Genomic DNA, 25,304 nt, shown 5'->3' on the forward strand with positions numbered 1-25,304 from the left:
TGCTGTGGAGGGGGGGGGGAAGGTGTGGCTAAGAAGAGAGGCAGGCAGGATGATTACAAACCATTATGATAGTGTGTGAGAAACCCCATATCCACTTTAAGTCCACCTGTTTTGGTGTCAAAGAGTCTTATCATTCTGAGTTCAAATGTTTTCCGTTCTTGGTGCGTTTAAACATCCCATTGGGGATTTTGATATTTAAATCATTTATGGAATGATCTGGTTGTTTAAAAACGCACCCAAGAACGGGAACTTTTGAACTCAGAATGATAAGACTCTTTGACACCAAAACAAAAAGGACTTAATGCGGATATGGGTTTTCTCACACACTATCAGAATTGTTTGTAATTATCCTGCCTGCCTCTCTTATCCACACTCCTCACCGCCGCCCTCCCCCCCCCCCCACAGCATAACCAGAGGTCCAAATCAGGAGGATGTCTCGATGTAGCGAAGGTATGTAAAGGGTTTCAGGTGACAGGTGGAAAGAAACAAACTTCCAGTTTTGCGCAGAACAGATTGGCATACTGTGGCGCCATCCGAGTGCCCATAGCGGTCCCGGTTGTCTGAAGGTATGTGTCATTTCCAAATGTGAAGTAGTTATTGGTCAGAATAAATTCGATGCATTTAGTCACTGTCTCTGTGAGTGGCTCCTGCTGTCCCAGAAAGTATCTGCAGGCTGAAATCCCATCTTTGTGGGGAATGTTTGTGTAAAGTGATTCTACATCCATGGTTGCTAGTAGTATTCCTGTTGGGATGGGCCAATGGCATTACGTGTGTTAAGCAGGTCGTGGTGTCCTGGATATAGGTGGGTGCGTTCCTGACAAGTGGTTTTAGAATGGCCTCCACCCAGCCAGAAATATTCTCACTCAGTGTGCCAGATCCAGAGATAATATGGCACCCAGGGTTACCCTCTCTGTGAATTTTAGGGAGCATGTAGGATGTGCCAGGTTTTGGGTTAGCTGGTATCAGGTCCAGAATTTGTTCTCGTGTGGATCGGGAGTGTTTAATGATCCTCTTGAGTTCTCATGTATTTTTTTGTTGGATCCTCCTGCAGTTTGGTGTAATACTTTGCATCAGGGAGTTGTCTGTGCGCTTCCCCGCAGGTAGTCTGTGGTGTCCATTATGACCACAGCTCCTCCCTTGTCCGCAGGTTTGATTGTTATGTTGTGGTTGGCCTTTAGAGATTCTATGGCTCTCCTCTTGATCAGTGTCAGATTATACGTTTGTTTCCTTACTTTGTCCAGGATGGAGGCTTTGGCTCTGTGTCTGAAGCTTTCGATGTACCAGTCCAGTTTGGGGTTGCGCCCAGTTTGTGGGATCCAGTTTGATTTTTGCTTCTCCCTGCTCATGTGCAGCGGCCGTCCTTCTGAAGGGTTGGCACGGTCTTGGTTGTGTCTGTCATGGAAGAACTCCTTAAGTCGCAGTCTTCTGAAGAACTCTTCCAGGTCACCGCACAGCTCAATCTTGTCCATGGGCTTCGTATGGCAGAATGTGAGACCCTTTGATAATACCGAGGACTCTGCTTTATTTGGTGTGTAGTCTGAGATGTTAACAGTGCAGTCCTGGTATTGGTGATTGTCCCTGTTTCTTTGTTTGTGGTTGTGCTGGCTGCTGAAGAGTATCTCATTCTTAGGGCCGTTCTATACAGCATGCGGCCGTGCGTTCCTATGCGAACGCGCGTGCACGTGCCGCATGCTTTCCGTGTATATAGAGCCGGGAGCTGCAGGTAAGTGTAAATGCATGTATGTGCGTGTATATGCGTGTATATGTTGTGTAAGTGTAAGGCCCGGGCCATAGAGGGGTGAGGAGAGCAGATGCGCGCTAACGCTGACGCTCGCCTGCTTCAGTCAGCGCGATTCCACGGACTTGCAGGCGAGCCAGCGTGCGCGAAGGGAGCCGGGGGGAGGTGGTTGGAGGCGGGGCAGTGACGTCGCTGGGCCAATCGCCTGCGACGCACTGACGTCGATGTCACGGCGCCGACGTCACGGCGCCGTGACGTTGACGCTGCTTAAGGCTGATTGGATGTTTTCAGCCGACAGCGCGCTGAAAAACAGCTTGGCGCTCGGCTGAAAAATCCAAAGCCTGAGCACGCCTGCGGACGCTCGCGTGAGCCCCCTCTCAAGGCATCTTCATTGAGGATGCAGGGGCTCAGCGCGGAGCGTCCGCACGCCTCAGCGCTGCTTGTCCTTCTATGGACGCAGCCTAAGGGGAGTGTAAGTAAGATTTTTTTAAATTAAAAAAAAACTTTAATACTTTTTTTTTGTGTGTGTGCATTTATTTACCCCCCCCCCACACACACACACACACACACATCCATCCATACAAACACGCATACACGCATACACACATACATACATGCATACACACCAATACATACATTTGAGCGCATGCAGCGGCGCGAAAAGATGAATTTCTTCATCTTCGCCGCCGTCTGTCGGCTCCCCTCTCCCTGCCGTGCGTGTGCGCAGCCCTTGTATAGAAAGGCTGACTAACGCCAGCCAACTGAAAATCCGCGCGCACGCACGGCGCAGCACGCGCCCGGCACTATAGAACGTGCATCAGCCTCAGTCTGTGCAGTTTCTTTTCCTTATTGCTAATTAGACCCTTCAGGAGTTTTTCATGGAAAGTTCGGAGTCCTCTCCAAATGACTACGGGTATTTCTCCTGTGTCCAGGATGCGGTCTATTGTCGCCCTTGTCTTTCTCCGGTTGCTGTAACAGATGCTGATCAGATGGTCCAGGTGCACAGTTGTTGGATGAATTTTGTGTTGTATGTGTTCACAAGTGGGTTTTTGAGGACAAGTGCTTTTGGGATCAGATGCTCCTTTTTGCATTTGGTGAGGAAGATGATATCACTGTCTAGTTGTGCCTGTTTTTCCAGTAAATCTTTTAGCTTCATTTGAGTGCGGTACAATGTGGTATCTTCCATATTTTCATGTAGTGGTATCAGTACCGTGTTAGCCGAGCTTAATAATCAAAAATGAATACCACAATTATTAAGGTTATGGTGGGTAAAAAAAGTGACAAAAACCCTCCACAGTAAAGCATAAAGCAACTGTAAATATTACTGTATGTTCATTTGCATGTCTTAGACAGGTCTGAAACCCTGTCTTTCCCATTGTCACCCAGCATACAGCGCTTCCACTGCAGCAAGGGATTCTGGGAAATGACATGCCAATGAGCACTCAGTGCCACCTTTTGTCTCAAGCTCGTATTACCCAAGCAAATCCGCAAGCCAATGCATGCTGTTTTAAACACAGCTTTTAGACAGAGGCAAATGAACATACAGTAATATTTACAATTGCTATATGCTTTACTGTGGAGGGTTTTTGTCACTTTTTTTACCCACCATAACCTTAATAGTAGTGGTGATTACCTAGTCTATAGTCTCAAAACCAGCTTAGCCATTACAACCAACCTCACACTGATGATACCCATCAAGGTTGAAACATGTCTGTGAGTGGGTTTAATAGCTTTGCATCTCATCCCAGCCTCTGTCTAAAAGCTGTGTTAAAACCGCATGCATTGGCTTGAGGATTTGCTTGTGTAATACGAGCTTGAGACAAAAGGTGGCACTGAGTGCTCATTTGCATGTCATTTCCAGAATCCCTTGCTGCAGTGGAATATAATCAGGCCTGTTGCTTGTCCCTTAAAAATAAATAGATAGAATATACGTTACCATCGAGGACTGATAAAGTAGAGACAGCACACACAAAAGGTTATATTAGCTTAAACATGCTGTTTAAGCTAATATAAACTTTTGTCATCTTCCTACTGTGTGCTGTCTCTACTTTATCAGTCCTTGGATGGTAATGTATATTCTATCTATTTATATATCACATTTTAAGTTATGGTGGGTGAAAATGCAACAAAAAACCTCCACCGTTAGCAAATAGCCAATAAAGAATATCACTTGTGAGCACATTCACAAGTCTTAGGCAGGTCTGCAACCCTGCCTTTCACCATTATCACCCAGCATACAGTGCTCCCACTGCAGCAAGGGATTCTGGGAAATTACATGCAAATGAGCACACCTGTCACCTTTTGCTTGGAATATCCATTCACATGGAGCCCATTTGTATCCATACACGCACGCACGCACGCACGCACGCACACACACACACACACACACACACACACACACACACACACACACCTCCCCTTTCCCCCCCCCCAGCAGATTCGATCTCACTGACCAGAAATAGATTTGGTATTTTTTCCGCATCACGCGCTTGTCTTTTCTCGCCAAGTCAGCGACGCACAGGAACTTCTGCAGGGACAGCGCGGGGTTAATCCTTTCATTGCCAAATCCCTATATGTATCCACAGCTCTCTCCTTTCTCTCCCTCACCTAACACTGCACCCCCCTCTCCCTCTCCTAGCACTGCACCCTACGCTCCCCTCTCCTCTGCTAACACTGTACCCTGCGCTCCCCTCTCCCTCTGCTAACACTGTACCCTGTGCTCCCCTCTCACTCTGCTAACACTGCACCCCTGCGCTCCCCCTCTCCCTCTGCTAACACTGCACCCTGTGCTCCCCTCTCCCTCTGCTAACACTGCGCCCTGCGCTCCCCTCTCCCAACACTGCACCTACGCTCCCCTCTCCCTCTGCTAACACTGCACCCTGCGCTCCCCTCTCCCTCTGCTAACACTGCACCAAACGCTCCCCTCTCTCCTCTGCTAACACTGCACCCTGCGCCCCTCTTCCTCTGCTAACACTGCACCCTGCGCTCCCCTCTCCCTCTGCTAACACTGCACCCTGCGCTCCCCTCTCTCCTCTGCTAACACTGCACCCTGCGCTCCCTCTCTCCTCTGCTAACACTGCACCCTGCGCTCCCCTCTCCCTCTGCTAACACTGCACCCTGCGCTCCCCTCTCCCTCTGCTAACACTGCACCCTGCGCTCCCCTCTCTCCTCTCCTAACACTGCACCCTGCGTTCCCCTCTCCCTCTGCTAACACTGCACCCTACGCTCCCCTCTCCCTCTGCTAACACTGCACCCTACGCTCCCCTCTCTCCTCTGCTAACACTGCGCTCCCCTCTCCCTCTGCTAACACTGCACCCTGCGCTCCCCTCTCTCTCTGCTAACACTGCACCCTGCACTCCCCTCTCTCTCTGCTAACACTGCACCCTGCGCTCCCCTCTCCCTCTGCTAACACTGCGCCCTGCGCTCCCCTCTTCCTCTGCTAATACTGCGCCCTGCGCTCCCTCTCCCTCTGCTAACACTGCGCCCTGCGCTCCCCTCTCCCAACACTGCGCTCCCCTCTTCCTCTGCTAACACTGCACCCTGCGCTCCCCTCTCCCTCTGCTAATACTGCGCCCTGCGCTCCCCTCTCCCTCTGCTAACACTGCGCCCTGCGTTCCCCTCTCCCTCTACTAACACTAGACCCAACGCTCCCCTCTCCCTCTACTAACACTGCACCCTGCGCTCCCCTTTCTCTACTAACACTGCACCCTGCGCTCCCCTTTCTCTACTAACACTGCACCCTGCGCTCCCCTTTCTCTACTAACACTGTGCCCTGCGCTCCCCTCTCCCCCTCCTAGCACTGCACCCTGTGCCCCGGGGTACATTATATGGCTGCCCCGGGGTACATTATATGGCTGCCCCAGGGTACATTATATGGCTGGCCCCGGGGAACATTATATGGCTGCCCCGGGGTACATTATATGGCTGCCCCGGGGTACATTATATGGCTGCCCCAGGGAACATTATATGGCTGCCCCGGGAACATTATATGGCTGCCCCGGGGTACATTATATGGCTGCCCCGGGGTACATTATATGGCTGCCCCGGGGAACATTATATGGCTGCCCCGGGGAACATTATATGGCTGCCCCGGGGAACATTATATGGCTGCCCCAGGGCACATTATATGCTGCCCCGGGGAACATTATATGGCTGCCCCGAGCAACATTATATGGCTGCCCCGGGGAACATTATATGGCTGCCCTGGGGTACATTATATGGCTGCCCCGGGGTACATTATGCACATTATATGGCTGCCCCAGGGTACATTATATGGCTGCCCCGGGAACATTATATGGCTGCCCTGGGGTACATTATGCACATTATATGGCTGCCCCGGGGTACATTATATGGCTGCCCCGGGGAACATTATATGGCTGCCCTGGGGTACATTATGCACATTATATGGCTGCCCTGGGGTACATTATATGGCTGCCCTGGGGTACATTATGCACATTATATGGCTGCCCCGGGGAACATTATATGGCTGCCCTGGGGTACATTATGCACATTATATGGCTGCCCCGGGGAACATTATATGGCTGCCCTGGGGTACATTATGCACATTATATGGCTGCCCCAGGGTACATTATATGGCTGCCCTGGGGTACATTATATGGCTGCCCCAGGGTACATTATATGGCTGCCCTGGGGTACATTATGCACATTATATGGCTGCCCCGGGGTACATTATATGGCTGCCCCGGGGAACATTATATGGCTGCCCCTGGGGTCATTATATGGCTGCCCCGGGGTACATTATATGGCTGCCCTGGGGTACATTATGCACATTATATGGCTGCCCCGGGGTACATTATATGGCTGCCCCTGGGGTCATTATATGGCTGCCCTGGGGTACATTATATGGCTGCCCCGGGGTACATTATGCACATTATATGGCTACCCCGGGTACATTATATGGCTGCCCTGGGGTACATTATATGGCTGCCCCGGGGTACATTATATGGCTGCCCTGGGGTACATTATGCACATTATATGGCTGCCCCGGGGTACATTATATGGCTGCCCTGGGGTACATTATATGGCTGCCCTGGGGTACATTATGCACATTATATGGCTGCCCCGGGGTACATTATATGGCTGCCCTGGGGTACATTATATGGCTGCCCTGGGGTACATTATGCACATTATATGGCTGCCCTGGGGGACATTATATGGCTGCCATGGGGGACATTATATGGCTGCCCTGGGGTACATTATATGGCTGCCCCGGGGTACATTATATGGCTGCCCCGGGGTACATTATATGGCTGCCCCGGGGTACATTATATGGCTGCCCCGGGGTACATTATATGGCTGCCCCGGGGTACATTATATGGCTGCCCCGATCTCACTTTAGTTCGGATAATATTCTTGTCGGATTCAATGTCAGTGAGCGTGTCATAGTCATCTTCCTCCACCGAGCTGAGGGACTCGAGGCGCGGGCGAGATGCCAGGTTCTCCAGAGACCGGTCTGGGGGGACATGGAGTGTCAAAGGTTAGAGCGTCAGCTCTTGGGTCAGTGCTGGAGGGCAGAAGAGAGTTTGTCACCAAGATCTGAACAAGATTAAAATTGGGGTGGTCTCTGGGACAGCTCCCCCTTACCTCTTTCTCTCTCTCTCTCTGCTCAGACTGTCTCCTCTCTCTGCTCAGTCTGACAGTCTCTCTCTGCTCCGTCTGACAGTCTCTCTCTGCTCAGTCTGACAGTCTCTCTCTGCTCAGTCTGACAGTCTCTCTCTGCTCAGTCTGACAGTCTCTCTCTGCTCAGTCTGACAGTCTCTCTCTGCTCAGTCTGACAGTCTCTCTCTGCTCAGTCTGACAGTCTCTCTCTGCTCAGACAGTCTCTCTCTGCTCAGACAGTCTCCTCTCTCTCTCTCTGCTCAGACATTCTCCTCTCCCTGCCCAGACAGTCTCCTCTCCCTGCCCAGACAGTCTCCTCTCCCTGCCCAGACAGTCTCCTCTCCCTGCCCAGACAGTCTCCTCTCCCTGCCCAGACAGTCTCCTCTCCCTGCCCAGACAGTCTCCTCTCTCTGCCCAGACAGTCTCCTCTCCCTGCCTAGACAGTCTCCTCTCTCTCTCTCTCTGCTCAGACCGTCTCTCTCTCTCTCTGCTCTCCTCTCTCTGCTCAGACTGACTCCTCTCTCTGCTCAGACAGGCTCCTCTCTTTCTCTGCTCAGACAGGCTCCTCTCTCTCTCTGCTCAGACAGGCTCCTCTCTCTCTCTGCTCAGACAGGCTCCTCTCTCTCTCTGCTCAGACAGGCTCCTCTCTCTCTCTGCTCAGACTGTCTCCTCTCTCTCTCTGCTCAGACAGGCTCCTCTCTCTCTGCTCAGACAGGCTCCTCTCTCTCTGCTCAGACTGTCTCCTCTCTCTCTCTGCTCAGACAGGCTCCTCTCTCTCTCTGCTCAGACAGGCTCCTCTCTCTCTGCTCAGACAGGCTCCTCTCTCTCTCTCTGCTCAGACAGGCTCCTCTCTCTCTGCTCAGACAGGCTCCTCTCTCTCTCCTGCTCAGACAGGCTTCTCTCTCTGCTCAGACAGGCTCCTCTCTCTCTGCTCAGACAGGGTCCTCTCTCTCTCTGCTCAGACGGTCTCCTCTCTCTCTGCTCAGACAGGCTCCTCTCTCTCTCTGCTCAGACAGGCTCCTCTCTCTCTCTGCTCAGACTGTCTCCTCTCTCTCTCTCTCTGCTCAGACAGGCTCCTCTCTCTCTGCTCAGACAGGCTCCTCTCTCTCTCTCTGCTCAGACAGGCTCCTCTCTCTCTGCTCAGACTGTCTCCTCTCTCTCTCTGCTCAGACAGGCTCCTCTCTCTCTGCTCAGACAGGCTCCTCTCTCTCTCCCTGCTCAGACAGGCTTCTCTCTCTGCTCAAACAGGCTCCTCTCTCTCTGCTCAGACAGGCTCCTCTCTCTCTCTGCTCAGACGGTCTCCTCTCTCTCTGCTCAGACAGGCTCCTCTCTCTCTCTGCTCAGACAGGCTCCTCTCTCTCTGCTCAGACTGTCTCCTCTCTCTGCTCAGACAGGCTCCTCTCTCTCTGCTCAGACTGTCTCCTCTCTCTGCTCAGACAGGCTCCTCTCTCTCTGCTCAGACAGGCTCCTCTCTCTCTCTCTCTGCTCAGACAGGCTCCTCTCTCTCTGCTCAGACTGTCTCCTCTCTCTCTCTGCTCAGACAGGCTCCTCTCTCTCTGCTCAGACAGGCTCCTCTCTCTCTCCCTGCTCAGACAGGCTTCTCTCTCTGCTCAGACAGGCTCCTCTCTCTCTGCTCAGACAGGCTCCTCTCTCTCTCCCTGCTCAGACAGGCTTCTCTCTCTGCTCAGACAGGCTCCTCTCTCTCTCCCTGCTCAGACAGGCTCCTCTCTCTCTTCCCTGCTCAGACAGGCTTCTCTCTCTGCTCAGACAGGCTCCTCTCTCTCTGCTCAGACAGGCTCCTCTCTCTCTGCTCAGACAGGCTCCTCTCTCTCTCCTGCTCAGACAGGCTTCTCTCTCTGCTCAGACAGGCTCCTCCCTCTCTCTCTGCTCAGACGGTCTCCTCTCTCTCTGCTCAGACGGTCTCCTCTCTCTCTGCTCAGACGGTCTCCTCTCTCTCTGCTCAGACGGTCTCCTCTCTCTCTGCTCAGACGGTCTCCTCTCTCTCTGCTCAGACGGTCTCCTCTCTCTCTGCTCAGACGGTCTCCTCTCTCTCTGCTCAGACGGTCTCCTCTCTCTCCCTGCTCAGACTGTCTCCTCTCTCTCCCTGCTCAGACGGTCTCCTCTCTCTCCCTGCTCAGACGGTCTCCTCTCTCTCCCTGCTCAGACGGTCTCCTCTCTCTCCCTGCTCAGACGGTCTCCTCTCTCTCCCTGCTCAGACGGTCACCTCTCTCTCCCTGCTCAGACGGTCTCCTCTCTCTCCCTGCTCAGACGGTCTCCTCTCTCTCCCTGCTCAGACGGTCTCCTCTCTCTCTCTGCTCAGACGGTCTCCTCTCTCTCTGCTCAGACGGTCTCCTCTCTCTCTGCTCAGACGGTCTCCTCTCTCTCTGCTCAGACGGTCCTCCTCTCTCTCTGCTCAGACGGTCTCCTCTCTCTCTGCTCAGACGGTCTCCTCTCTCTCTGCTCAGACGGTCTCCTCTCTCTCCTGCTCAGACTGTCTCTCCTCTCTCTCTGCTCAGACTGGCTCCTCTCTCTCTCTGCTCAGACTGGCTCCTCTCTCTCTCTGCTCAGACTGTCTCCTCTCTCTCCCTGCTCAGACAGGCTCCTCTCTCTCTCTGCTCAGACAGGCTCCTCTCTGTCGCTCTCTGCTCAGACTGTCTCTCCTCTCTCTCTGCTCAGACAGCCTCCTCTCTCTCTGCTCAGACGGTCTCCTCTCTCTCCCTGCTCAGACTGTCTCTCCTCTCTCTCCCTGCTCAGACTGTTCCCTCTCTCTCCCCATCTGTCCCTCTCCCCCTGTTCATCTCCCGTAGCCATGTCAGACTTTGCACAGACTGTCCGTGCAGATCATCAAATTAACAGGAATTACCGGTAACAAATTAAGGTTCCAATTAGCAGAGGCTTCAGATCCTAATTCACAGAATGTTGTCTGAGAGCGCGGAGCGATGAGGCTGGCCCCCCCATAACAGGAGCGGTGAGGCTGGGCCCCCCCATAACAGGAGCGGTGAGGCTGGGCCCCCCATAACAGGAGCGGTGAGGCTGGGCCCCCCCATAACAGGAGCGGTGAGGCTGGGCCCCCCCATAACAGGAGCGGTGAGGCTGGCCCCCCCATAACAGGAGCGGTGAGGCTGCCCCCCCCATAACAGGAGCGGTGAGGCTGGCCCCCCATAACAGGAGCGGCGAGGCTGAGCCCCCCCATAACAGGAGCGGTGAGGCTGGGGCCCCCCATAACAGGGGCGGTGAGGCTGGCCCCCCCATAACAGGAGCAGTGAGGCTGGGCCCCCCATAACAGGAGCGGTGAGGCTGGGCCCCCCATAACAGGAGCGGTGAGGCTGGCCCCCCCATAACAGGAGCGGTGAGGCTGGGCCCCCCCATAACAGGAGCAGTGAGGCTGAGCCCCCCCATAACAGGAGCGGTGAGGCTGGGCCCCCCATAACAAGAGCGGTGAGGCTGGGGCCCCCATAACAGGAGCGGTGAGGCTGGGCCCTCCATAACAGGAGCGGTGAGGCTGGGCCCTCCATAACAGGAGCGGTGAGGCTGGGCCCCCCCATAACAGGAGCGGTGAGACAGAGCACCCCCCCCCACCCCACCCCCGACAGGAGCAGTGGGGCTCGGGCCACCCATAAGGCCTCGTCCAGGGTGGTGCTGAGCGGGGCGCTCACGCTGGACACGTTGCGACAATGCACGTGGCCTGCGTGAGTGGGCGGGCGCGCCTGCTCGGCACTCAGCCACTTGCTGAGCAAGCAAAATTGATTTTGCTGCTCGCAGCGTGTCACGTGAGCGGTTTGCCCTGACATCGGGGCCGCGCCCCCAGACGCGCGCGCGCACCTAGCCAGCCAGGGCGCAGCGCTGGAGCGCCAACGCACCTGTTTCCACCCTGTACGAGGCCTATGTATGAGCCACGAGTAGGACGCACTGCAGAACCGGACGCAGGACGCACTGCCGGACGCGCTGCAGAGCCACATGCAGGACGCGCTGTAGAGCCTTCTCGCTCACACGTCTCTCAGAAGACATTCTTATTGGTGCCAGGATTATGGAGGCCTAGATAACCAGAAGAAGTCACTCTCGCACTCTCGCACTCTCGCACTCTCGCACTGCAAACCACATCTCTAAACATTTCTCGTGTTGGTTCATTAAAAGGGACCAGCAGAAAAAGCTAAAAACTGCTCACTGCGCGCGCTCCGACGCGAGCGGCTCCCTGACGCGCTCCATTACTCATCAACTCCCATCATCCCCGACGCCCGCGCTCCCCGACATGTTCCGACGCCCGCGCTCCCTGACGTGTTCCGACGCCCGCGCTCCCCGACGTGTTCCGACGCCCGCGCTCCCCGACGTGTTCCGACGCCCGCGCTCCCCGACGTGTTCCGACGCCCGCGCTCCCCGACGTGTTCCGACGCCCGCGCTCCCCGACGTGTTCCGACGCCCGCGCTCCCCGACGTGTTCCGACGCCCGCGCTCCCCAACATGCTCCCTGACGCGCTCAAACTACTGCGCTCCCTGACGCGCTCTGAGTCCCACGCTCTGACTCCCGCACTCCCTAACGCGCTCTGACTCCCGCACTCCCCAACGCGCTCTGACTCCCGCGCTCCCCAACGCACTCTGACTCCCGCGCTCCCCAACGCGCTCTGACTCCCGCACTCCCCAACGCGCTCTGACTCCCGCACTCCCCAACGCGCTCTGACTCCCGCACTCCCCAACGCGCTCTGACTCCCGCACTCCCCAACGCGCTCTGACTCCCGCGCTCCCCAACGCACTCTGACTCCCGCGCTCCCCAACGCGCTCTGACTCCCGCACTCCCCAACGCGCTCTGACTCCCGCACTCCCCAACGCGCTCTGACTCCCGCACTCCCCAACGCGCCCTGACACCCGCACTCCCCAACGCGCTCTGACTCCCGCACTCCCCAACGCGCTCTGACACCCGCACTCCCCAACGCGCTCTGACTCCCGCACTCCCCAACGCGCTCTGACACCCGCACTCCCCAACGCGCTCTGACACCCGCACTCCCCAACGCGCTCTGACACCCGCACTCCCCAACGCGCTCTGACACCCGCACTCCACCCTCTGCTTCTGGTATCCTAGGCCTGTACCAATAGGAGATTTGTTGAGATAAGGAGACGGCTTTTATACCGCAGAGGCGGCAGGCTGGCGCACACAGACAGACGCGTGTACACACACAGAGACGCGTGTACGCTTTTATACCGCGGTGTGCGGCGTTCAGGGGCCGCAGGCTGGCGCACACAGAGCGCCGTTTGAACTGCTCCTGACCTTGGGGATAAGAAATGACACATTAGGAGGGGACATGAGAAGAGGCGGGGGGGGGGGGCTGCAGAGGGGTCTGCAGTAGGGTGGAGGGGTCTGGGGGGTGTCTGCAGCGGGGCGGGTCAGACAGTAGTGGGGGGTCAGTACCTGGCGGGGGTCAGTAGTGGGGGGTGGCGGGGGGGTAACCGCCTGGGTTTACATCCCTCATATGCAATGATTTGTCCAAGGAGAGGATGGGCGGTCAAATGGCCCATGTTAGCTTTACGTGAGAGCATGTCACTGACGTGTGCACACACACAGACAGACGCGTGAACAGTATACACACACACAAAGACGCACGTACAGACACACAGACAGACGCGTGTACATACACACACAGACACGTGTACACACACACAGACACGTGTACACACACACACACAGACACACACACACAGACAGAGACGCATGTACACACACACACACAGACACGTGTATATACACACACACACACACACACACCTGTGTACACACACACACAGACGCACGTACAGACACACAGACAGACGCGTGTACATACACACACACAGACACGTGTACACACACACACAGACACGTGTACACACACACAGACACGTGTACACACACACACACAGACACACACACAGACGCACGTACAGACACACAGACAGACGCACGTACAGACACACACAGACACGTGTACACACACACACACACACACAGACACACACACACAGACAGAGACGCATGTACACACACACACACACAGACACGTGTATACACACACACACACGTGTGTACACACACACAGACGCACGTACACACACGCAGACAGACGCGTGTACACACACACACAGACACGTGTACACACACACAGACACGTGTACACACACACAGACACACACAGACAGAGACACATGTACACACACAGACACGTGTATACACACACACACACATGTGTGTACACACACACAGACGCACGTACAGACACGCAGACAGACGCGTGTACACACACACAGACACGTGTATACACACACACGTGTGTACACACACACAGACAGACGCGTGTACACACACACACAGACACGTGTACACACACACAGACACACACAGACAGAGACACATGTACACACACAGACACGTGTATACACACACACACACACGTGTACACACACACAGACGCACGTACAGACACGCAGACAGACGCGTGTACACACACACAGACACGTGTACACACACACAGACACGTGTACACACACAGACACACACAGACAGAGACGCATGTACACACACAGACACGTGTATACACACACACACACGTGTGTACACACACACAGACGCACGTACAGACACACAGACAGACGCGTGTACATACACACACAGACACGTGTACACACACGTGTACACACACAGAGACACGTGTACACACACACACAGACCCACACACAGACAGAGACGCATGTACACACACACACACACACGTGTGCGCACAGACAAATACCGGTATAGCTGTATGTGACCTCCCCTGAAGAGACCAGACTGTCTGTAGCATCCTCCGGACTCGCCACTGAGCTGCTCTCTCCTGCACAGAAAGGAAACGCCGTGTTATCATGTCCGGGCGCTATCACATCGGCGCTATCACGTCCGGGCGCTATCACGTCCGGGCGCTATCACGTCCGGGCGCTATCACGTCCGGGCGCTATCACGTCCGGGCGCTATCACGTCCGGGCGCTATCACGTCCGGGCGCTATCACGTCCGGGCGCTATAACGTCCGGGCGCTATAACGTCCGGGGAAAGGGTGGCATCCCTCCCCCCTCCCTCCCAAGGAGCCCCGACACCTACCCAGGGACCCGTAACTGCATCCATCGTATCGCTGGCCCAGGGGCGGCTTACCTGCAGGAGAGAGGGGGGTGAGAGGCACAGTCACAGGGGGCTGGGGGAGGGAGAGTCACAGGGGGCTGGGAGAGTCACAGGGGGCTGGGGGAGGGAGAGTCACAGGGGGCTGGGAGAGTCACAGGGGGCTGGGAGAGGGAGAGTCACAGGGGGCTGGGAGAGGGAGAGCCACAGGAGGCAGGGGGAGGGAGAGTCACATGGGGCTGGGAGAGGGAGAGTCACAGGGGGCTGGGAGAGGGAGAGTCACAGGGGGCTGGGGGAGGGAGAGTCACAGGGGGCTGGGGGAGGGAGAGTCACAGGGGGCTGGGAGAGGGAGAGTCACAGGGGGCTGGGGGAGGGAGAGTCACAGGGGGCTGGGGGAGGGAGAGTCACAGGGGGCTGGGAGAGTCACAGGGGTCTGGGAGAGACACAGGGGGCTGGGAGAGTCACAGGGGGCTGGGAGAGGGAGAGTCACAGGGGGCTGGGAGAGTCACAGGGGGCTGGGAGATTCACAGGGGGCTGGGAGATTCACAGGGGGCTGGGGGAGGGAGAGCCACGGGAGGCTGGGGGAGGGAGAGTCACAGGGGGCTGGGGGAGGGAGAGTCACAGGGGGCTGGGAGAGGGAGAGCCACGGGAGGCTGGGGGAGGGAGAGTCACAGGGGGCTGGGGGAGGGAGAGTCACAGGGGGCTGGGGGAGGGAGAGTCACAGGGGGCTGGGGGAGGGAGAGTCACAGGCGCTGGGGGAGTCACAGGGGGCTGGGGGAGTCACGGGGCTGGGGGAGTCACGGGGCTGGGGGAGTCACATCCATCGTATCGCTGGCCCAGGGGCGGCTTACCTGCAGGAGAGAGGGGGGTGAGAGGCACAGTCACAGGGGGCTGGGGGAGGGAGAGTCACAGGGGGCTGGGGGAGGGAGAGTCACAGGGGGCTGGGAGAGTCACAGGGGGCTGGGGGAGGGAGAGTCACAGGGGGCTGGGAGAGGGAGAGCCACGGGAGGCAGGGGGAGGGAGAGTCACATGGGGCTGGGAGAGGGAGAGTCACAGGGGGCTGGGGGAGGGAGAGCCACGGGAGGCAGGGGGAGGGAGAGCCACGGGAGGCAGGGGGAGGGAGAGTCACATGGGGCTGGGAGAGGGAGAGTCACAGGGGGCTGGGGGAGGGAGAGTCACAGGGGGCTGGGGGAGGGAGAGTCACAGGGGGCTGGGGGAGGGAGAGTCACAGGGGGCTGGGAGAGTCACAGGGGGCTGGGAGAGACACAGGGGGCTGGGAGAGTCACAGGGGGCTGGGAGAGGGAGAGTCACAGGGGGCTGGGGGAGGGAGAGTCACAGGGGGCTGGGGGAGGGAGAGTCACAGGGGGCTGGGGGAGGGAGAGTCACAGGGGGCTGGGGGAGGGAGAGTCACAGGGGGCTGGGAGAGTCACAGGGGGCTGGGAGATTCACAGGGGGCTGGGAGATTCACAGGGGGCTGGGAGATTCACAGGGGGCTGGGAGATTCACAGGGGGCTGGGAGATTCACAGGGGGCTGGGGGAGGGAGAGCCACAGGAGGCTGGGGGAGGGAGAGTCGCTGGGGGAGGGAGATTCACAGGGGGCTGGGAGAGGGAGAGTCACAGGGGGCTGGGAGAGACACAGGGGGCTGGGAGAGTCACAGGGGGCTGGGAGAGTCACGGGGGGCTGGGAGAGTCACAGGGGGCTGGGAGAGTCACAGGGGGCTGGGGGAGGGAGAGCCACGGGAGGCTGGGGGAGGGAGAATCACAGGGGGCTGGGGGAGGGAGAGTCACAGGGGGCTGGGAGAGGGAGAGCCACGGGAGGCTGGGGGAGGGAGAGTCACAGGGGGCTGGGGGAGGGAGAGTCACAGGGGGCTGGGGGAGGGAGAGTCACAGGGGGCTGGGGGAGGGACAGTCACAGGGGGCTGGGGGAGTCACAGGGGGCTGGGGGAGTCACAGGGGGCTGGGGGAGTCACGGGGCTGGGGGAGTCACAGGGGGCTGGGGGAGTCACAGGGGGCTGGGGGAGTCACAGGGGGCTGGGGGAGTCACAGGGGGCTGGGGGAGGGAGAGTCACAGGGGGCTGGGGGAGGGAGAGTCACAGGGGGCTGGGGAGGGAGAGTCACATGGGGATGTGGAAGGGAGAGTCACAGGGGGCTGGGGGAGTCACAGGGGGCTGGGGGAGTCACAGGGGGCTGGGGGAGGGAGAGTCAGGGGGCTGGGGGAGGGAGAGTCCGGGGGCTGGGGGAGGGAGAGTCCGGGGGCTGGGGGAGGGAGAGTCACATGGGGATGTGGAAGGGAGAGTCACAGGGGGCTGGGGGAGGGAGAGTCACAGGGGGCTGGGGGAGGGAGAGTCACGGGGCTGGGGAAGGGAGAGTCACGGGGCTGGGGAGGGAGAGTCACAGGGCTGGGAGGGAGAGTCACATGGGGATGTGGAAGGGAAAGTCACAGGGGGCTGGGGGAGTCACTTAGGGCTGGGAGAGGGAGAGTCACGGGGCTGGGGAGGAATAAAGTGCAACCCCTACAAGCTCATATTGAACCCCCAAAATAACCACAACATATATATATATGCGTATAAGTGTCAAAGAGGAGTGCTACTGAGCATGGCAATATATATTTAAAACTATATATATATATATATATATATATATATATATATATATATCAACTGTAAATATTACTGTATGTTCATTTGCATGTCTTAGACAGGTCTGCAACCCTGTCTTTCCCCATTATCGCCCAGCATACAGCGCTTCCACTGCAGCAAGGGATTCTGGGAAATGACATGCAAATGAGCACGCTGTTTTAAACACAGCTTTTAGACAGAGGCTGGGATGAGATGCAAAGCCATTAAACCCACTCACAGACATGTTTCAACCTTGATGGGTATCATCGGTGTGAGGTTGGTTGTAATGGCTAAGCTGGTTTTGAGACTATAGACTAGGTAATCACCACTGTCATTAAGGTTATGGTGGGTAAAAAAAGTGACAAAAACCCTCCACAGTAAAGCATAAAGCAACTGTAAATATTACTGTATGTTCATTTGCATGTCTTAGACAGGTCTGCAACCCTATCTTTCCCCATTATCGCCCAGCATACAGCGCTTCCACTGCAGTGTACCGTGTATTTGTGTCAATTGATGTAGCACTGAGCTCTGTTTCATGTTGTCTCTGGTTTTAAATAAAGTGCAACCCCTCCTCTTACCCCATATAACTCCTCCCTATAACGCCTCCTACTACCCCATCCTATAACTCCTCCTATTATCCCATATAACCCCTCCCTATAACGCCTCCTGTGGCGGTCATCTATCGCCCACCTACCTCTACTTATCCCCCTTCTGCCTTTCTCTCTCACTTTTAATCCTGGCTCTCTTTCTTTCTCTCCTCAGACTCCCCTGTTCTTCTCCTTGGGGACTTCAATTGCCACATTGATAAACCCTCTCTCCATTGGGCTTCCCGCTTTCTTTCTCTAACCTCTTCTTTTGGCCTTCAACAGTGGACTGCAGCCAGCACCCACAAGGATGGCCACTACTTAGACCTGGTTTTCACTAAAAAACTTCTCTCTCTCCGATTTCTCCATTTCCCCTTTTCCTCTCTCTGACCATCACCTCATCTCATTCTCTCTATCTCGCTTCTCCCCTTCTCCACCTCCGTCTACCCCCCGGTTCTGCAGAAACCTGCGCTCTATTCACTTACCTGACTTTGAGTCCACTTTACGCTCCTCCCTCTCCTCTCTCAGCTCTGCTACAGACCCTGACAACCTGGTCAGGAACTACAACTCTGCCTTGTCCTCCTCTCTTGATCTACATGCTCTGCTTTCTCTCTGCTGCACTCACCCTTCTAACCCCAGACCCTGGCTAAACTCCCACACACGCATGCTGCGTTCCTCCACTCGTTCCTCTGAACGCCTCTGGAGGAAATCTCACACTCTCGCAGACTTCCTTCACTACAAATTTATGCTAGTAGAAAAAAGGGGGTCCTCTGGCGCGTTGCTCTGCTTGTGGCTCCACGGCGTTTAAAGCATGTAAAATAAAGGAGAGAAGAGAGGGGACCACAGTAAGGGACCAACACAGTGGTTATACACAGCTCTTCATTTGAATAAGGGGGGGGGGAGTGGGGGTGGTTAGAAGATCAGTGGAGGTTGAAAGATACTGCTGTATGAGAGGAGACACACTCACATCAAATGTCTGATATCTTGAGCTGTTGTACTCTTCTCTTTATGTGACTGTATTTGTTGAGGGTGAGGAAAAGCCTCCTGGTATCCTCCTTAGCAAAAAATAGAAGGGAAAAAAATAGTGCAATAAAATTTATTAACAGTTGAAAAAAAGAGATTTAACACTTACAAGCGGCCGATAATTTCAGGCATAGAGAGGAGATGCTGCCAGACTCCACAACGGATCCCTTCCTGGGTTGGGGTGGTTTGTCCTGGCTGTTTCCCTGTTGGCAGATGATTACTGTGTTGGTCTTCACTGTAGGTGGCTGTGCTGAGAATTTCCAAAAGCCCGTGCACAGGCTATGTCCTCCTCAAGCCGCCTACCCCTCAGCATGCTCTCAGTAGGCGGCTTGAGGAGGACATAGCCTGTGCACGGGCTTTTGGAAATTCTCAGCACAGCCACCTACAGTGAAGACCAACACAGTAATCATCTGCCAACAGGGAAACAGCCAGGACAAACCACCCCAACCCAGGAAGGGATCCGTTGTGGAGTCTGGCAGCATCTCCTCTCTATGCCTGAAATTATCGGCCGCTTGTAAGTGTTAAATCTCTTTTTTTCAACTGTTAATAAATTTTATTGCACTATTTTTTTCCCTTCTATTTTTTGCTAAGGAGGATACCAGGAGGCTTTTCCTCACCCTCAACAAATACAGTCACATAAAGAGAAGAGTACAACAGCTCAAGATATCAGACATTTGATGTGAGTGTGTCTCCTCTCATACAGCAGTATCTTTCAACCTCCACTGATCTTCTAACCCCCCCCACTCCCCCCCCCTTATTCAAATGAAGAGCTGTGTATAACCACTGTGTTGGTCCCTTACTGTGGTCCCCTCTCTTCTCTCCTTTATTTTACATGCTTTAAACGCCGTGGAGCCACAAGCAGAGCAACGCGCCAGAGGACCCCCTTTTTTCTACCAGTATCTATACAGAGGTTGGTGAATCACCTCTGAGAGACTCAGGCTGCGGAACTGCATTGTGCAAAGACTGAAGCTACATACTGAACAGTAGGATAACCCACTTTTGGCGCAACTTTTCTCTCTTTTATACAAATTTATGCTATCCTGTTTCAACTCTGCCCTCTCGCAAGCTAAACAAGCCTACTTTTCTTCACTAATCAATATGCACAAGTCTAACCCACGCCGACTGTTCTCTGTCTGTGACTCCCTACTCAAACCACCCTCAGCTGCCTCTCCTTCCTCCATCTCCGCTCAGGACTTTGCTGACTATTTTAAGGAAAAGGTGGAATCCATACGTCAGAACATCCCCTCTGTTTCTTCCTCCCATCCTACACCTCTTCCTAACTCTCCTCCTGCCTTCCTTGACTCTTTTTCCACTGTCTCAGAGGAGGATGTGTCACTGTTGATCTCCTCTTCTCCCTCTACCACTTGCCCTCTTGACCCCATTCCCTCCCATCTCCTAAAACCTCTTTCTCCTACTATAATCCCTACGCTCACACACATTTTTAACTCCTCCCTCTGCTCTGGAACCTTTCCATCCTCCTTCAAACATGCAACAGTCATACCATTACTCAAAAACAGCAAGCTTGACCCTACCTGTCTTTCTAACTATCGACCTGTCTCCCTCCTGCCTTTTGCCTCTAAACCTGTGGTTCCCAAACTGTGCGCCGCAGCGCCCTGGTGCGCCGTGGCTTGGCTAGAGGGGCGCCGCGATTTCAACCGGACAGGCCGATAATTCTGATGCCTGTCCAGTTGAAAATTTGCGGGTAGGTCGCCGCTTAAACATTTTGCCCAACGCCATCTTTAAATCTCAATGTCAAGCGTGGCCACCATCTACTGTCCCACATGGCCTCCCTCATCAATGTCCCTTGTGCCTGCCGCTCCGACGTGCCATCTCTAGTTGTCCCACGTGGCGATCGCGTGTGAGGGAGGGAGGCGATCGCGTGTGGGGGGCGGGCTGGGGGGCGGGGCGAGCCCGTGTGGGCTGGGGGGCGAGCCCGTGTGGGCAGGGGCGCGAGCCCGTGTGGGCAGGGGAAGAGCGCGTATGGGCAGGGGCGCGAGCCCGTGTGGGCAGGGGAAGAGCGCGTATGGGCAGGGGCGCGAGCCCGTGTGGGCAGGGGAAGAGCGCGTGTGGAGGGTGGCGTACGCGGCGGATGCATGCTGGTCTGAGGCAGCAGGTACTACGAGCACGGAGACAGTCATCCTGCACTTGTGCCAGCAGCTACTAACGAGGATGCAGACAGGAGTGAACAGTGGGGGCAGAGTCAGAGGTAAGCTAAGGACACATTTTTTTCTTTGGGGTGTGGGTGGGGGGGGGGGGGATTGGGGCATGGGGGCCAGCCTGGGGAAATAAAAATGATGGTGGGGGGGGGGAATAAGATGGGGCATGGGGGCCAGCCTGGGGAGGTAAAAATGATGGGGGGGGGGGGTAATAAGATGGGGGCCAGCCTGGGGAGATGAAAATGATGGGGGGGGGGGGATAAGATGGGGGCCAGCCTGGGGAGATAAAAATGATGGGGGGGGGGGGGGAAAGAAGGAGCATGGGGGCCAGCCTGGGGAGATGAAAATGATGGGGGGGGGGGGGGGGTAATAAGATGGGGGCCAGCCTGGGGAGATGAAAATGATGGGGGGGGGGATAAGATGGGGGTCAGCCTGGGGAGATAAAAATGATGGGGGGAGGGAGATAAGGGGCACGGGGGCCAGCCTGGGGAGATAAAAATGATAGGGGGGGATAAGAAGGGGCATGGGGGCCAGCCTGGGGAGATGAAAGTGATGGGGGGGGGGGGGAGATAAGATGGGGCAGTGATGGGGGGCAAGGATGAGCTGAGATGATGGGGGCCAGGGTGAGCTGAGGAGATGATGGGGGGAGGTGGTGGTATATTTTGTATTGGGGAGGTGGGGGAAAATTTATAATGTATTGGGGGGAGCGGGGGTATTTTTTATATGTATTCGGGGGGGTGTGGGGGTCTAGTATTGTGTCCAGTATTTTTGGACAAGCAACCCTGGGCACGTTCTATAAGGCCGGGCGTGTGCTACGCCGTGCGCGCACGCAGAATTTTAGTTTGCAGATGTTAGTCAGCCGTTCTATAATGGCACCGCACGCACGGCAGGGAGCGGGAAGCCGACAGACAGTGGCAAAGACGGGGAAAAGATGATTTCGCGCCGCTACCGGCGCTCAAATGTGTGTGTGTGTGTGTGTGTGTGTGTGTGTGTGTGTGTGTGTGTGTGTGTGTGTGTGTGTGTGAGTGTGCAAGAGTGGGTGTGTGTGTGCGAGAGTGTGTGTGCGAGAGTGGGTGTGTGCGAGAGTGTGTGTGTGCGAGAGTGTGTGTGTGTGCGAGAGTGTGTGTGTGTGCGAGAGTGTGTGTGTGTGTGTGCGAGAGTGTGTGTGTGTGTGCGAGAGTGTGTGTGTGCGAGAGTGTGTGTGTGTGTGTGCAAGAGTGTGTGTGTGTGTGCGAGAGAGTGTGTGTGTGAGAGTGTGCGAGAGTGGGTGTGTGTGTGCGAGAGTGTGTGTGTGTGCGAGAGTGTGTGTGTGCAAGAGTGTGTGTGTGCAAGAGTGTGTGTGTGCAAGAGTGTGTGTGTGCAAGAGTGTGTGTGCGCAAGAGTGTGTGTGTGCAAGAGTGTGTGTGTGCAAGAGTGTGTGTGTGCAAGAGTGTGTGTGTGTGTGCAAGAGTGTGTGTGTGTGTGCGAGTGTGTGTGTGTGTGCGAGAGTGTGTGTGTGTGCGAGTGTGTGTGTGAGAGTCTGTGTGAGAGAAACACCAACTTGCGCACTGCAACTGTTAGGTATGTATATACAACTTTGTTTTCACTTTGGGCGCCGTGGAAAAATCCTGATCACCTTAGGGAGCATTGAACCGAAAAAGTTTGGGAACCACTGCTCTAAACTCCTTGAACGTCTTGTATTCTCTCGCTTGCTCCATTTTCTCAACACCTATTCTCTCCTAGACCCTCTGCAATCTGGCTTCCGCACTGCTCACTCCACCGAAACAGCCCTCACTAAAATAACTGACGACCTCCATGCTGCCAAAGACAGAGGTCATTACACTCTGCTCATACTACTCGACCTCTCTGCAGCATTTGACACCGTGGACCACCCTCTTCTCCTTCACATTCTCCATACTCTTGGTATTCGGAACAAAGCTCTATCCTGGATCTCATCCTACCTCTCCCATCATACTTTCAGTGTCTCTTCTGCTAACACCACCTCCTCCTCTATTGATCTCTCTGTGGGGTACCCCAGGGCTCTGTCCTGGGTCCTCTTCACTTTTCTCTGTATACACTCTCTCTAGGTGACCTAATAACATCTTTTGGGTTTAATTATCACCTCTATGCAGACGACACACAAATGTACTTTTCAACACCCGACCTTACACCTGCTGTACAAACCAAAGTTTCTGAATGTCTCTGCTATATCATCCTGGATGGCCCTCCGCCACCTTAAACTCAACATGGCTCCTCATACTTCCTCCCAAACCTGGACCTACTACCTCCTTCCACATTACTGTTGGAACTACGATCATTCACCCAGTAGCCCAAGCACGCTGCCAAGGGGACACACTCGACTCCTCTCTCACATTCGCCCCTCACATTCAAAACATTTCTAAAACCTGTCGCTTTTTCCTCCGCAATATAACTAAGATATGCCCTTTCCTCTGTTGCTCGACGGCTAAAACTCTGACTCAGGCCCTCATTCTCTCCCGTCTTGATTACTGTGACCTCCTGCTGTCTGGCCTTCCTGCCTCTCACCTGTCTCCCTTACAATCTATCCTAAACGCTGTTGCCAGAATCACTCTACTCTTTCCTAGATCTGTCTCAGCGTCTCCCCTACTGAAATCCCTCTCCTGGCTTCCGATCAAATCCCGCATCTCACACTCCATTCTTCTCCTCACTTTTAAAGCTTTACACTCTTCTGCCCCTCCTTACATCTCAGCCCTAATTTCTCGATATGCACCATCCAGACTCTTGCGTTCTTCTCAAGGATGTCTTCTTTCTACCCCCTTTGTATCTAAAGCCCTCTCCAGCCTTAAACCTTTTTTCACTGACTGCCCCACACCTCTGGAATGCCCTTCCCCTCAGTACCCGACTAGCACCCTCTCTAGCCACCTTTAAGCCCCACCTTAAGACACACTTGCAAAAGAAGCATGTGAATAGCACTGTGGATATTCTGAACACATGATACATAAAGATTGGCCCCCTGCAGATGCACTTACCTGAACTCCCTCCTACTGTCTCTGTACGTTCTCCCTACCTACCAATTAGACTGTAAGCTCCTGAGGGCAGGGACTCCTCTTCCTAAATGTTATTTTTATGTCTAAAGCACTTATTCCCATGATCTGTTATTTATATTGTCTGTTATTTATTTGATTACCACGTGTATTACTACTGTGAAGCGCTATGTACATTAATGGCGCTATATAAATAAAGACATACAATACAATATAACCGCTCTCTATAACTCCTCCTATTACCCTATATAACCCTCCCTATAACTCCTCCTATTACCCCATATAACCCCTCCCTATAACTCCTCCTATTACCCCATAGAACTGCACCACTGACACACAGACCCCCACATGATGAAAACGGACCCCAGCCCAAGGAAAGAACCACTTCATGCGTGGCGGATCCGTGTACACAAATCGCATGCAAAGCAACCACCACTGGTGCAGATAAGAGGACGGGATTTAGTAGGGCACTGACGCTTATGATGGGCAGTATGATGCTCAACACCAATATACATTTGCAGCATGTTTATTTGCAGAGGGTGTTAAAAAGCTACCACGCACGCTGCTTTGTTAGTAATTTGTTACCCCTTCACATGTTTCCCCACACCCAAGTATCAATCTTACCAAGTAAGGAGGCTGGAGATGCCAGCAACATTCAGAGGGCAGAGAGAGAAAATTAATTAGCACTAATTATATCACTAATTATATCTAAGTCACATTATAAAGCGACCACATCTTTATCATTTTCATTATGAGAACATTTAAATGAATCCTAAAAATCTGTGATAATATCCTGTGTTACCAATTCCCAGGGATTAGAACTCACAGACTGGGGGAGACACCTCCCTGATAATATCCTGCGTTACCCATTCCCGGGGATTAGAACTCACAGACTGGGGGAGACACCTCCCTGATAATATCCTGCGTTACCAATTCCCAGGGATTAGAACTCACAGACTGGGGGAGACACCTCCCTGATAATATCCTGCGTTACCCATTCCCGGGGATTAGAACTCACAGACTGTGGGAGACACCTCCCTGATAATATCCTGCGTTACCCATTCCCGGGGATTAGAACTCACAGACTGGGGGAGACACCTCCCTGATAATATCCTGCGTTACCCATTCCCAGAGATTAGAACTCACAGACTGGGGGAGACACCTCCCTGATAATATCCTGCGTTACCCATTCACGGAGATTAGAACTCACAGACTGGGGGAGACACCTCCCTGATAATATCCTGCGTTACCCATTCCCGGGGATTAGAACTCACAGACTGGGGGAGACACCTCCCTGATAATATCCTGTGTTACCCATTCCCAGGGATTAGAACTCACAGACTGGGGGAGACACCTCCCTGTAATATCCTACGTTACCCATTCCCGGAGATTAGAACTCACAGACTGGGGGAGACACCTCCCTGATAATATCCTGTGTTACCCATTCCCAGGG

General features: G+C 54.7%; 1 protein-coding gene across 1 annotated transcript in view; it reads right to left on the reverse strand.

Annotated features, from left to right (window-relative positions):
- Positions 1-4,191: 4,191 nt before the first annotated feature.
- Positions 4,192-25,304, reverse strand: part of LOC142477126 (SID1 transmembrane family member 2-like) — a gene marked incomplete at its 3' end in the record, with an annotated part of 50,908 nt that continues 29,795 nt past the window's right edge. Inside the window, exons 7-12 of the mRNA XM_075582181.1 lie at positions 24,476-24,487; positions 14,454-14,504; positions 14,112-14,192; positions 12,551-12,616; positions 7,093-7,211; positions 4,192-4,265 (exon numbers count right to left, since the gene is read on the reverse strand). Of these exons, the coding sequence (XP_075438296.1) occupies positions 4,192-4,265; positions 7,093-7,211; positions 12,551-12,616; positions 14,112-14,192; positions 14,454-14,504; positions 24,476-24,487 (403 nt within the window). The remainder of the gene's footprint in view (positions 4,266-7,092; positions 7,212-12,550; positions 12,617-14,111; positions 14,193-14,453; positions 14,505-24,475; positions 24,488-25,304) is intronic.

This window comes from Ascaphus truei, unplaced genomic scaffold, assembly GCF_040206685.1.
Source record: "Ascaphus truei isolate aAscTru1 unplaced genomic scaffold, aAscTru1.hap1 HAP1_SCAFFOLD_1968, whole genome shotgun sequence".
Classification (NCBI taxonomy): Eukaryota; Metazoa; Chordata; class Amphibia; order Anura; family Ascaphidae; genus Ascaphus; species Ascaphus truei.